General features: G+C 37.7%; 1 protein-coding gene across 2 annotated transcripts in view; it reads right to left on the bottom strand.

Annotated features, from left to right (window-relative positions):
* RALGAPB (Ral GTPase activating protein non-catalytic subunit beta) overlaps positions 1–14,984 on the bottom strand; it is an 82,499-nt gene that overhangs the window by 55,001 nt on the left and 12,514 nt on the right. For both annotated transcript variants that reach the window (XM_028121874.2, XM_028121875.2), the window contains exons 2-7: positions 14,700–14,915; positions 11,514–11,716; positions 6,290–6,453; positions 4,485–4,671; positions 1,415–1,546; positions 483–661 (exon numbers count right to left, since the gene is read on the bottom strand). In XM_028121874.2, coding sequence (XP_027977675.1) covers positions 483–661; positions 1,415–1,546; positions 4,485–4,671; positions 6,290–6,453; positions 11,514–11,716; positions 14,700–14,885 — 1,051 coding nt within the window. In that variant the 5' untranslated portion in view covers positions 14,886–14,915. The remainder of the gene's footprint in view (positions 1–482; positions 662–1,414; positions 1,547–4,484; positions 4,672–6,289; positions 6,454–11,513; positions 11,717–14,699; positions 14,916–14,984) is intronic.

Raw genomic sequence — 14,984 nt, 5'->3', positions numbered from 1 at the left:
GCAGGGAGCCCGATACGGGGCTTGATCCTAGGACCCTGGGATCATGACCTGAGCCGAAGGCAGACACTTACCTGACTGAGCCACTCAGTCGCCCCAAAATGGTTTAAAACAGTGGTTCACAAAAGGTCTCATCTGCTTCCCAGTGACACACAAAAAAATGATACCTAATGTATTTTAATCTGTATTTTCTTGGATTACTAGCGAGAATGAACTTATCCCTTCTGCAAATCATTTATTCATATCCTTTGTCCATTTATCTACCAAGTCTTATTCTTTTTCTTAACATATTTTGATCTATTTATATAAAGACAACGAAAGCCTTCAACTATTATATTTGTTGCAAATAATTCTTCCTTCTTTGTCATTTGTAATCAAATCTGTTCATCTTTTTCTTTGGGCTTTCCATAATAGTTTCTAAATCTACACTCTAGAGTTATCTACATGTAGGTCTCCAAACATTTAGCAACATACACAAAATTCACCTAAGAATGCATCCACCAGACAGCTGATTCCACGCATGGCACGAAAAAATATTTGAGGCAGATGTTTAAGGCAGGGATACTGATTCAATTCTTGTGGCATTCCGCTCACATTTAAGAACTGTTCCTGAAATTTGGGAGTTGAGCTTATAATGGCCGGGTTACTCAAATCCACGGGATTACTATGAAAACAGAGGAAAAGAATTAATTACACAGAAAGGCTTTCTAATTTTAAAGGAAAATAGAAAATGATCATAGAAAAAGACATTTTAAAAAAAACAGAAATCACTGAAATATGAAAGACACAAACTGGGAAAAAAGAGAATAGTTAACATCTCTCCCTAATTTATAAAAAGGGTAATTTAGAATCACTAATACACAAATAGAAAAATGAGGCCAGTCAAACGAGAATGAGAAGATATGGAGAGAAAATGGTTTAAGAATTAGGGCAGTATGCAACAGAACAAAAGTTCCACAGGACACAAGGATATAGCTAGTAGAGAGAAAAGTAAGAAGCAATAAAACTGAACTGAACAGAATTACTATAAAGAGAGAGCAGAGTACACCAAAACAAATTATGTAATATATGGTGATTAACATAACAATAAAAAAAGAGGAAAAAAAAAAAAGAGAGAGAGAGCAGGTCCTGGGAGAGATAATATCCAGGCTGCATCAGTAGGCATGAGAACAAATGTTACATGTACCACAGGGGACAAGCTTCTAGAGACTGTAGACTGAGTGCAGCTGAGGGCAGCCTGACTCTGCTGGGACAGGGAGAGCAGGAGGCAATGATATAGATGGACCTATTGTCCACTGTGGCTCCACCTGAGGGCTGTACTTAGCCGTCACACACTGAGCACCAACACAAAAGTTACAGCATGGTTCCTGCCCTAAGACACCGGGGAAAGAGCACACACGATACTAAATAATAGTACCTTAACATATGTAAGAAGCGAAACCATGTCTGTGCTACACACTCGTTATCCATTTCAGGAGGGATCAGACTGGCATCTTCATCAGGAACTTTAAATGGAGGAAATGAAGGACCATACGTAAAGCGTAGCAATCTGAAATACAAAAAAAATGCATAACACCAAGTTCCTTTCTTAGCAGAATGAAAAATATATTAAAGTATTAAAATATGTATTAAGTATTAAAATACTAAGTATTAAAATATGATAACAGAAATACAAGAGAAAATAGATGATGTGTATTATACCTCACAGAAGTGAATAAGATAAATGAAAACGCTTGTTGATAAGAAACAAACTATAAGAGGATTTCCAGTTTTGTAAGATTAAAAAAAATGTTTAAACATTTGAACAATGTATTTATTTTAAAAATTATTTAGTTACATACCTATTTATATTTTGTTATATAATTTATATTATAAGTGTATCTATAATTTATAAAACTATATATATATAATGTTATACATTAGATATATATCACATTATGATCTTACTTTATATAATAGCTTTTTAATATATAATATGTAATATATAAAATTATGTGATATAATTTCATAATTTCATTATAAAATTACAAACCATATATTATCAAATTACAAATTATGAATTATTTTTAAATTTTTATTTATGAATAATTGCAAATAACATGAGTAAACTCTATAATCATATAATATGAAACTGCTGTTTACAGTTATATAATTATAAATAAATTATTTAAATTATTTTTAAGATTCATCCCACTGCAAACTCCTTCAACACAACTAAGCTGTAATTTATCCATAACTGCTCTATAACTTGCATGAACTTCAGAATTTATAGTGTACCTTAAAAGTAATTCAATTCAACAATTCAATTACTTAATTTAATAGTACTATTCCAAATGTATTTAAACTGTTCAAAGCCCTTCGACTCAATCATCTTATACCTAGAAATTACATCTTACTGAAATAACCAGAATACACATAGATTTTGTATAAAGTATTCATATCAACAATATTTTTGAAGAACATAAATGTCTAAACAATTAAATTATTAAATAAATTATAATTTCATTTATATAATGAAAAACTACAAAGGCATTAAAAATATGATCTCGGGATTTAAGAATGGAAAAGGCACTTGTAATTAATGGGACAAGAATCAAATTAAAAAAACAGATAACAATACTATATAGAATAATCTCAATTTTTTTTAATAAAGAGAAATGGAAAAAATACATTAAAATGTTAACACTGGTTATCTGTAGGTGATGGATATTTTTCCCTATATCTTCCAAATTTTCTATTTTAAGCATGTATTGCTTTTATAATCAAGATAAAAAGAAGTATTATTTATTTTTTTGGAGCAGAAATTAGTTGATTTATTTAACATGATACAGGTATTATTTAGATGACTTGTTTTTGGTTGCTAAAAATTTTTGTTTTTTTTCCTTTAATTTTTGATTTAAACTCAATTAAGTATTATTTAAAAATAGATTTATAATTTTGACATTCACTACAATGTAACAGAATAAAAAGAATATTCCAAAACTTCCATTTTTTTACCTTAAATAGTGATAAAGATATAAACATAAACATTTCATTAACTCAGAAAAAGACCAGTCTACCTTCTGATACATAATGCTACCTATAAGTTATTTGTTCCTGCCTTCACACTGCTCTCCCCTCATCAAATCTAAATCAGATCAAGTCTCTAGATCTAAATGCCAGCTGACAGGAAACACAGAGGACAGAGAAACATTAACACCACCAGCACATAATCAGAAAAGTTCAGAATGTGGAAGCACTCTAAAACAAACAACCCAGTTTCTTCAACAACAAAAACCCCAAAGAAATAAAAATAAGAGAGTAGGAACCTACAGTTTAAGATAGGCTTAAGAACCTTGCTTGTTTTGATTCAATGGAATCAACCATAAAAAGAAAAAAACAGGAGGCATGCAAGGGAAATTTAAACATTGAATGGTTAACTGATATTAAAGAACTGTTAAAATTTTTTAGGTATGATAATGGTACCGTGATTATGTTTTAAAAAGAATCCTCATCTTTTAGAGTTACATATTAAAATATGTAGAGTTGGGGGCGCCTGGGTGGCTCAGTCAGTTAAAAGCATCTGCCTTCAGCTCAAGTCATGATTCTGGGGTCCTGGGATCGAGCCCTGCATCAGGCTCCCTGGTCAGCGGGGAGTCTGCTTCTCCCTCTGCCCCTCACCTTGCTCTTGTGCTCTCTCTCTACTCTCTCTCAAATAAATAAATAAAATCTGTAAGGAAAAAAATATGTAGAATTGAAATAAAACAAGTCTGAAAAAAAATAAAGCCTACAGTTTACTCACATGATATATAAATGGTAAAAAAGGTAAAATTATTGTAACAAACTACCTACTTGGGTTATAATATAGCACATTATAGGATGGTCTCATTTCTGTAAAATTATGTATAAATATATATAATAGGATTTCTAGTGAACTTAACTTTTTTCATACCTTTCCATGGTTTTTTCATTTATTTTTATTTTTTAAAAGATTTTATTTATTTATTTGACAGAGAGAGACACAGTGAGTGAGGGAACACAAGCAGGGGGAGTGGGAGAGGGAGAAGGAGGCCCCCCCGCAGAGCAGGGAGCCCAATGTGGGGCTCGATCCCAGAACCCTGGGATCATGACCTGAGCCCAAGGAAGACGCCTAACGACTGAGCCACCCAGGCGCCCCTCTATGGTTTTTTTAAAATAATAATCATGGTATTTTAGCAATCAGATTAAGAATGGGATTTTGACAAGGGAGGCAGGGTACAGAATTCTTCTCCATACTGCTTCTCCATACTTGCTTAATCTGAAAGGTTTTAAATTTGCCAGGCACTAGCCAAACTGCTATATCCATTTTTAAGAAGTGGCTTGATTCTGTACCTAAAATACAAGTAATAACAGACACAGGATACGGGCTTTTCACAACATATTCCATGAATTCCAGGAACACATGGAACTAGGAGAAGCTGCCTTAGACCAGGTAGATGAAGGAAGGCAAGTCAATGATAGTGACCTACCTTGAAGTGAGTGCACAGGTGACCTTGCTCCACTGCTCCACCACTGCCGGGTGGTGCCTCCAGTTTGCCACCATCTCCTTGGCTGTTTTCCAGTAAGGTGGTGTTGGGAAGCACCGAGTACAAGCTAGTAACCAAACCTCAAAGAGAACACCAATCAACTTCTCTGCTAGATTCTCAGCAATGCCACCTTACCAACAAAAAGAAAACATCTTTGGCATACTCATTTTTAAAGAAAAAACTTTAATTCATTGATTCAGGATAAGTGGTCAAAAATCAAAATAACTGCAATGTTAAGTTCTGACTTTCAAATAGCCACCTAATAAGTAAGAATGAGAAACTATTCTTAGGAGCTCCTATGAAGAAAATCATGACTACATCAACCAATTATCATTTATAAAGTTTTCAAGTCGCCCTGCTTCTTATCAAAGATCTTTATCTTCCAGCAAGTGGGACAGACACAGAGGAGAAGGGGAAGGACGAATGTCTAGGATGTGTGACTACTGGGTCAGTTTCTGTGCTGACTGGTTTATGCACATGACCTCACATATTCCTCACATTAATTCTGCAAGATAGATATTTATATCTTTTACCAATTATCAATTAAACACATTTTGAAGAAGAGAAAACTTAGATGAGAAAATTTAAGTAACCTCTGAGTTTACAAAGTCAGTAAGTGAAGGAATCAGAGCAAATAAATACCCAGGTCTTTCTACCTCCAACCTTTGTTGTAAAACTTTCAGGTGTTTGAAAGCTACCCTTCAGGGAGAGGGAGACAAAGAAGGGAGCAAAAGGACCAGTGCTGTGCAGGACAGAGCCTCAACCATAAAAAACAGACCTGTTCCTCTGCTCTGAGCCCCGGAACTAGGGAGAAAAGCAGTAGTCTGTGCTCTGCATAGCTCCACAAGGCAAGCTTGGGATTAGTAGGAAAAGTTATAAGGATGCATATTTCAAATAAGCAAAAATGAAGTTTCAACAATAATGAGCCCCAGAAGGGGAGAAATTGCCTGCGTTGAGTTGCTGAGATCCCTGGCATGGAGACTGTGTACCAAAGAGCTAATGAGTCAATGACTGGCTAGCTATCATCATAACAGACAAGGTATTCCTACTATGGACTCACTGTCAACAGTGGAATTCTGTGATTTCCTTTAGATACTTTCCTGGACACTGCATTTGTGCAAGATCACAAGTGCACATTTGCATATCTGTAGTAAGAGACTACACAGATGAATAGGCAACAAGGGAACCTAGAACTAGAATATCAACTTACAATTCGTGTACACTGTGCTGTAACATACACAGCAGGGCCTCTACAATACAATCTGAAGGCATAAAACTGGAGGCTTCTTAATGACAAGGTAATGAGTGGCATATTGTCATTATCTCCAAATAGAACCCTTAAGATTTTGTATGTTTCATTTGCTGAACAAAATATCTTCTGCAGCTGTCAAGTTTTCAGTGTCTACTTTGATAACTACTTTGTAATCAGGTACAGTACTTACAGGTTCTACTTTAGTTAAGTTGTTTCTTATATAGGCTTTATCTTAATAGACTAAACAAAACCTACTGTTCCTATCATTATCAAATATGCATTAATGCACTGAGTCTCTCCCTACATTAGCAAAATCATCACTGAAAGTAAAATAACTTCATGTTGTACCTATCAGGGCTTCCATTCTAAGACCTGTTAACCTTGGTTTGTCAAATGTCATGCCAAATTGTAAATCCCTAATGAGTCTACTATTCATTGAGTTTAAAGTGAATTGTATCCAGAGCTCAGAAATAAATTAGAAAAAACATAAACAGACCTTGAACAGTTGGTGGGGCTAGAAGTATGTCATTAATCTGCAGAAGAAACAACAGTAAGACTTCCCACGTTTCTCGTGCCATGATGGATGACTCACGGGCCAGTTTCTGAATGGCTCTCAGGACCTGTAAGCATAGTCGGATCTGACTGGAGCCCTGTTCCTGTCTGAAGAAGACAGACATATCACTGACAAGCCTTGAGGAGAGAAAGCAAAGGCTTGAGGACAGGCGACTTACGGACACAGCAAGCAATGGTCCAATGACACTCCCTAAGAGCATCAGAGGACAGGACAAGGTGCAGCCTCTTCAGTTCAAAGATATTTTGCCACCATACAGTTTGGCATTCTGGGATCTCAACCTACCATTCCTATGAGAGCTTGAAAAGCTCCTGGGGACGGGGGGAACAGTAGAATGTAAGCTTCACCTCTGGATTTTCTAAGTCTAAAATGTGCCTGACACATAACAGGCACACCATTTTCTGCTGAGTGAATGAGTAAATACCCACAGCCCCTTCTGTTGCTCACAATGAAGCAGAATGGCCTTTGTGTTCTTTTTAAAAATTTTTAAACACACATTCACGAGAATTTAGAATGTGAATTCACAGTGATCACAGTCCCTTTGAAGCTAATGTCTGCTAGAGAAGAGCCTATGGACCCAGTGGAATATCCTCACAGGTCCCTGAAACTGATGAGGTATGGAGGCAACTGCCTCAGAAACGAGCACCCTGCTACTGCTGTTCTAATAAAAAAGGCAACTTAACCTAAGATGGGGGTTCCAATGGTTCCCAAGATACCCTAGAAAAAAGTTTTATAACTCTCTTTAGTCGACAGGACCATTTTTTTCTCAAGAGAATAAAATAGATCAAAGTATTGGAGCTAGAGTTGAAGAAAGAGGTCCAAGCCCCAGCCCCTTATCCCTACTTTCCAAAGTGGACCACCTGAGAATTTTGAGAATAGTAGGAAACTCACTGCGCAAATGAGTGGTGAGTTGGCCTCCAGACCTCCTATGTGAAACCTAAGACAAGTAACTAATATTACTGAAATAAATCTCAAGGGCAAGTTCTTATATTATGACTTATGTCACAAAGAACTGATAAAACAGAGCTTCCTCAAAAAATCCAGAAAATGAAGTGAGTGGCCTTACCACTCCCGCCCCAACCTGACCATAGAAGGTTCTCAGATTCTGGGCCATGGCCCAGAAAACCAGACACTTATCCTACAGTTGCAAACAAATGACACCAATAAGTTTTTCCTAAAGAAGTCCTACCAAGAGTAAAATGAGACATTCACCTAGGAAAGACAAAGACCCCCAAAGAGCTGGGAGATGTCCCACGTTCAGCTGGCGGTGAATCCAGTTCATGTGAAGTGATGAGTCTCAAGTTTGTGTCTGTTGCTCTGGCTACTTGAAGAACAGTACAAAACTATGTAATAGCCCCAAATCTCATCTAGCCATACAAGAAGTCCAGAATAAGAAATAAGAATAGCTCTGGGGTTGACACTCTTCCAAGCTAGCAATAAGACTCCAAGCTAGTAACCTAGGCCTACCCACTATTTCCAGGTACCTGTCTGCTAATACAAAAGGAAACATCTGCTCTGTAGGCAACTGTAGCCTCACTAAGAAGACCTAAATTCAGGAGCAGTGTCGAAGTTTCTAAAGCTAAGAGAAACAAAATCATCTTTACTAAAAAATAAACAGAAAGGTCTACACACCAGAGATTTTCCTTTCCCAATGTTTTCAAAAAGAACTTGTGATCTTCAGAAAAACTGTTCTTAGAACGAGGGCTGTGAACTACAGCCCATGGGTCAAATCTGGACGGCCACCTGTTTTTGTTGAAGTTTTATTGGAACACTGTCATGTTCATTCATTTATACATTATCTATGGCTGCTTTCTCTATATCAGCAGAGCTGAGTAGTCAGAACAGACACTATATAGCCCACAATTTTACTATCTGGGTCTTTATCAAAAAGTTTGTCAACTTATCAAAAAAGTTTGCCAACCACTGCTTTAGAAGAATATTACATTTTTTAAACTACATTATATTTGAGCAATGAAAACCCTAATCGATTTTAAAAGATGATTCACTCTTCACTCTTCACTCAATCATGCAAACAAAAAAGAGATCAAACTGATAGGCAAAAAGAGAAAGGTTACCCCCGACTTATCTCTAGCAAAGTGGTTAAAAAGTTTCTTCTGAGTGTCACTTTTTATAAAAACAACTAAGTAAACTTGATGACAATTTTGTGATCTGAATTAAAAAAAAAAAAACAACCCTGATACTTCCAATAAAGGGAGAGGAGATCATACCTCCCAATACTTAGCGCTGAAAATATTCAGCTCCCTAAGACACTGTTGGCCAGGAGAACTCTAGTACTCAGCAGTTCAATATCCTCTCCAAAGAATGCACACACACTCTTGAGAAAACAAGCTAATGAACAAGGGACTCATGTTCTCAAAAGGGAAAAAAAGCAAAAGCCTAATTAACTCAAATGCCATTGATATTTTTCATCAATACAAATGAATTGAGCACGGAGAGGTGGTAAGAGTACAAAAAGGAAAGAAACACAGTGACAATACTACTCATCAGACTGTCTCATGCCCAAGGAAAAAGGCCAGTAAATTAGTCTCCTACATGGAGTGACAAAAGCATTAAAACTATTACACCATTTTAGAAGAGCCTGCTTAGACACAAATAATATGCTAATCATGGCCAACTACTTCCTATTACTACTTCTATTTGAAAGCAATAAATAATAAGCAACTAATATTTAATTCACACCTAAAGTAATGTAAGGACTGCACCAGGTACTATGGAAGCCCAAAATATGTACAACCTAATTCTTGCCTTCCAGATGGTTAGCTGGGGAAATGAGACACACACATTTTAAAAGATAAACAATAAAACAGTGAAGACATAAAAGAGTGACACAGGAAATAACACTGGTTCAGAAAAGGTATGATGACTGTGGGTCTGGATGGTCAAGTAAGGCTTCTTTTTATAAGGCAGGATTTAAGATGAACCAACAAGAGTGAGATGTGGACAACTAGGAGAGGAAGAAGAGGCAGAAAAAGACAAAAGGGCAGGTGAAGATGTGGAAGATCATTAAGGAGTCTTCAGGGAATGTATAATTTATGAGTCTGACCAATGAGCAGGGCTCATGCAGAATTAGCAGCAGATAATCTGGCTAGATTATAGCCAGCATGTCACACAAGGCAAGGAGTTTATACTTGATCCTACACATCACAGTTCTCAATGAGATTTTTTTTTTTATTTACAGATTTTATTTATTTATTTGATGTAGAGAGCCACAGCGAGAGAGGGAACACAAGCAGGGGGAGTGGGAGAGGGAGAAGCAGGCTTCCCGCTGAGCAGGGAGCCCGATGTGCGGCCCGATCCCAGGACCCTGGGATCATGACCCAAGCTGAAGGCAGATGCCTAACGACTGAGCCACCCAGGTGCCCCTCAATGAGATTTTTTTTTAATTCAAATTTTACAAAGTAATCTTCTAAAACTCTTTAAAAAAATTTTTTTTGGGGGAGGACACCTAGGTGGCTCAGTCAGTTAAGCATCTGCCTTCAGCTCAAGTCATGATCCTGGGATCCTGGAATCCAGCCCTGAGCTGGGCTCCCTGCTCAGTGGGGAGTCTGCTTGTCCCTCTCCCTCTGCCCCTCCCCTCTGCTCATGCTCTCTCTCACTCACTAATAAATAAATAAAATTTTAAAAAATAATATCAATTTTTTAAAGTAAACTCTATGCCACATGTGGGGCTTGAACTCATGACCCTGAGATCAAGAGTTGCATGCTCTACCGACTGAGCCAGAGAGGTGCCCCCAAAGTAAACTTCCTTCTAAATTTAAAAAGTTAAAATTTATAGAGTGGTTTTTGGATGATTCAAAGTCCCTCACCAGCTGATAAAGAAAAAGCTGTAACAAGAACTTTTCCAAAAGGAAGCAAGCCTCTTTGCCTCTTTCAAAGATATTAAGAAATCGCTAAAGACAGGTTTTTCTTAAAGGAAATCCTCATGGGGCGCCTGGGTGGCTCAGACGGTTAAGCGTCCGCCTTCGGCTCAGGTCATGATGCCAGGGTCCTGGGATCGAGTCCCGCATCGGGCTCCCTGCTCCTTGGGAGCCTGCTTCTCCCTCTGCCTCTCTCTCTCTCTCTTTCTGTCTCTCATGAATAAATAAAATCTTTAAAAAAAAAAAAAAAGGAAATCCTCATGAATGGATAAGAAACTAATTAATGCTTTCTTCTCCATTATTTTCTCTATTTCCCAAACTCTTTACAATGACATATAATCTTTTAGAATTGGAAAAAAAAATTTTTTTAAAGATTTATTTATCTGAGAGAGAGAGAGTGCAACAGGGGGAAAGCACAAGCAGGGGAGAGGGAGAAACAGACTCCCTGCCAAGCGGGCTTGATCCCAGGACCCTGAGATCATGACCTGAGCTGAAGGCTGACACTTAACTGACTGAGCCACCCAGGTGCCCCTGGAAAAAAAATTTTAAGCCCAAATAAGGTATTTATCACATATTATGATATTTAAGATCTTTGTCTTAGAAGATAGGAGAAAAAAATCAATAACAAACTGTTAACATAATCTTTTGGCCTACTATGAATTTGCCCATAATTTCAAGTCTGCTTACTTCAATGTCTTCATTCTCTCATAGGAAAGATTCATTTTAAGGTAAAGGCTTAGGTGCCTAGAAAAGAATTATGATAGGCAAAAGTATGTTTTTTGAATGGAGGGGAAAGGTGTCATAGCATTTTAATATCTAACAGCTATCAGATCTTAGAAAGGAAACCAAAAGTCTTTAATGAACACATACTTGTTAAAAACACTTAGTAAGGGGCACCTGGGTGGCTCAGTCATTAAGTGTCTGCCTTCGGCTCAGTTCATGGTCCCAGGATCCTGGGATCGAGCCCCACATCGGGCTCCCTGCTCAGTGGGAAGCCTGCTTCTCCCTCTCCCACTCCCCCTGCTTGAGTTCCCTCTCTCACCGTCTCTGTCAAAAAATAAATAAAATCTTAAAAAAAAACAAAACACTTATTAGTAAACATTATATAAGCCCATCTCTCTTATCATTCATATTAATACATTCTTTGAACAGTAATGAAAGTTATTTTTCAAAAGACTAACAATGAAATCAGCTATTAATATAAAAAAGTAACATTTATGAATATTTTATTATGATCCTGATAACAGGCCAGACAGACAGGTATAGCTTACCTTGGTACAAAAAGATTTTGCAGGTGTTTTAGTATACTTTGAACATATAGATTAGGCTCTTTAATAACTGGCAATGGAATAGAATCTTTCGGCAATACTAGAGCCATAATCCAGTCTGTATATACATCAACACAATATTTTACAGTCTCTCCATCCAATGGAAGGGTCAGTCCATAGCAAATTACTTCCATCGTCCATTTCACCTAAACAAAAGAAAATATACATACAGAATTATCACACATCCCTACTATATTTCAGTAGACTGATTTAAAATATTTACCTCTTTTATTACCAAAAACCTCTCAAGTGACAGTATATTCATCTCAACTACGTATCATCAGATTTATTCTCAAGAATGCACTTTCCATGGATAAAATATACTCAGACAACATTTCCTAAGCAAAATACTTGAAAAGAAAATAAATTATTTATTTCTAAATATTAAGCCCATGCTGGCTTTTACCCATTAGACATTATTATTGTTTGCAATGTGAAATAAAAAGCAATTAACGGGCCATCTTGATTTTCCCTAGAGACTGGAGGCACAGAAATAGAAAATTTTAGCTATAATTCTCCTTTTAATTTGTATACAGGTATGTGTGTTATTTAGGAAATCATATACATAAATTCAATCATATTCCATTTCCAGATCATGCAACATTAACAAGCAACAGGAAGGAATATTAACTGCTCACCTCTTATTCTGTGACTTTTTCTGCCAAAGAAAATAATTAACATGGAAAGGTAAGAACAAACACAAGTGAGAAGGGACTTAAGCTGGGTAAGATCTTAACAAGGCACTTAGCTGCACTAAATGAGTGCTAGCCTCTTGACCCATCTGCATCACATCATAGAGGCTGAGAGAACTTGCCTAAGAAACTGCCAAACCACTGCCTGCAGTCATAAAGAATGAATACGATATGAGCAGAAACGGAAAATAGCATAATTTGCAAAAGAGGATGAAACAATATTCCAGATACTGTAGACTGGAAAGTTTCAGTGAATGCCAGACAAAACTATGGGACAAAATTACTAAGCAGATGATCAGTGAGCACTTACAAAATGGAAGCATGATCACTGGGAACCAGCCTACTCAAAAAGAACAAGTCATGCCAGACAAGCTTCATTCCTTTACTAACAAGGTTACTATGAAGGCAGTGGACAATTGCATAACCCTGGCAATTTACAAAGCAACTTTCATAAATATCATCTAACCATCAAAATAACCCTGTGTGAGAGGGTACACTATCCTCACTTTATAGATAAGAAAAATGACACTTAGGAAGATTAAGCAATTTGGCCCAAGTCACTGGTGTGGAAATGGTAAAACTGAAAACTTGGGCCCTAGTCTTCCAGCTAGACATCTGAAGCTACTCTCACCATACTATCAATAGCCTTGTCTGGCTAGGGGGACCTGGGTTTTAGCAAGAAATGTGGTTAGATGCGGGATATCCTTTGGACAGGATGGAGACTTATGGCCCAGAGGAAAGTAGAATAGCTGGATTTATAAGTGGTTAAAACACAAGATGAGAGAACACAGCAGGTTAATGCACAAAGATCATTTTGAAGAAGGTGCCCAGTGGCATGCCACATGCCCCGCTGAGATTTTTAACGTAGGAAAAGAGAGAAAAACAGATTATAGGCTGACCATCTGTAGATACCACAAAGCTAAAATGGACAGCTAACTTGTTAGATAGAAATTCAGGATTCAAAAAGACTTCAACAGTTTAAAACAAAAGTTGAATCTAATAAGATAAATACATGTAGAGAAAATTTTAAGCTCAAAAACAACTACAAAGACTAAGGGTAAAATTACGTAACAACAATGTAACATAGATAATATAATACATATTATCTGCAACAGCGATAAACTTTAAAAGCTATAACACCACAGTGAAGTTGTGACAAATATAGGAGGGTGGGAGGAATTTAACCACGCATAAGAAAGGATTTTAAAAGGGACTGCAAGTCCATAATTGTCAGATGAAAAGACAAAAGAGAAAATATCTCTGGTGATACCTCCATAATAGTTCAATTGTATAATTCTAGAGGACACTGGATTCAAGGACTATTCTCTCTTATCTTTTTAAGGGTGGGGAAGGAGAACCAACAAGAGTGCAGCAGAGCACCTCTATCCACTAATGTGCCTTCTCTTCCCAGGAGAAGATCACAGACCCACCAGGAGGAGAGTGCACCAGGCCAAGCACTGGTCCTCAGGGTAAGTCTCTTTTAAGGTACTCTGAAGAGAGAAAAACGCTCCTCAGACTGAGAGGCTTCATCCTCCCGCAACCCATGGCCTGTGGAGGGTAAATAAACTGCCTTTAGAGCTATAAGCTTTAGTCTTGTATCCAGTCTTCCATGTAGATTAAGTCTAATCTCTCCTTCATCAGAAAGAAATCAAAAAGGGGGAGAAAAAGTGAGTCTGAAAAATAAGTTAACCCAAAGTCTGAAGGTTGTATAAACATCCTCAAGTACAGAGACAAAGTTCTAATCCCGTATCTTAGCCAGACATCACACTAGCAAATTCCTGTCTCTCTCCATTATCAGGGTCCCTTCATGACCTGCCCCTGAAAACTTCACTTCAGCCCAGTCACCTGAACCAAGACCAGAGGACCACCTCCAGGCGGAGCCACTCTAGGAGCCCTTATCTTTAGGGACAGCAAACACAACCCCCATTCCAACCACTTGGGCTCACAGCCATGTGCGCTTAGCTGCTCTGCAGCACTCTTAAACCTGAGAGTCAGGTAAGGATAGGCAGACATGGAGACACAGGAGGACCTCAAGTTCAGTGCATATGTGAAGCCTGAAAACTTGACCCAAGACAAGCCTTCAGTTAGAGGCCATACTGGAGTAGCAATGAAGACCTTCCAAACACACCTCTGAATAAAAATCTGAAAAGTGGGCCCAGAGCTTAGGGGAAAGGGCCTGACACTTAAGCCTCTGTCTTGGGCACACAGCTCAAGTAGAGAGTTGGGTCTGGCTAGAAAGGAGCCAGCAGCACAATAGTACAACCTATTCCTTGACCCCCACAAACTCTCAGCCCCAACCTTCAACCCAAACAAAGGTCAAAATTTTAAAAAGTTGTACTGCATTGGACAGAAACCCATTAAAAGGACAATGTCAAATAAATTCTTCAGTAACAAAATTATGTTTTCACACAGTAGAATGAAAGGAAGAAACACTTACTTCTTTGTCAGTTTTTAATAAACTCTCACTACCAGCCACTGAAGGGGTACCTAAGGCCTGCCCAAGGGGATGGACCACCGCATTTGCCACCTCTCGCCCAACGCTCTCTGGATAGCTGTGCAGCACACTCGTGTGGCCCTGATCATTCTGAATCACCAAATGCAGTGACCTCCACTCAGAGTACATCGTGCCGCTAAAGGACTATCCAAATGGCACCTGAAAAGACAAAACAGAATTACTGTTAAATTACACTGTTGCAAATTAATAAAAATAAGTAAAACACAG

The sequence above is a fragment of the Eumetopias jubatus genome, unplaced genomic scaffold (genome assembly GCF_037043125.1).
Source record: "Eumetopias jubatus isolate StellerSeaLion01/CBP00866 unplaced genomic scaffold, mEumJub1_p1.0 scaffold_9, whole genome shotgun sequence".
Lineage (NCBI taxonomy): Eukaryota > Metazoa > Chordata > Mammalia > Carnivora > Otariidae > Eumetopias > Eumetopias jubatus.
The sequence above is the reverse complement of the archived record's forward strand: the minus strand, read 5'-3'. Positions and strand labels throughout refer to the sequence as shown.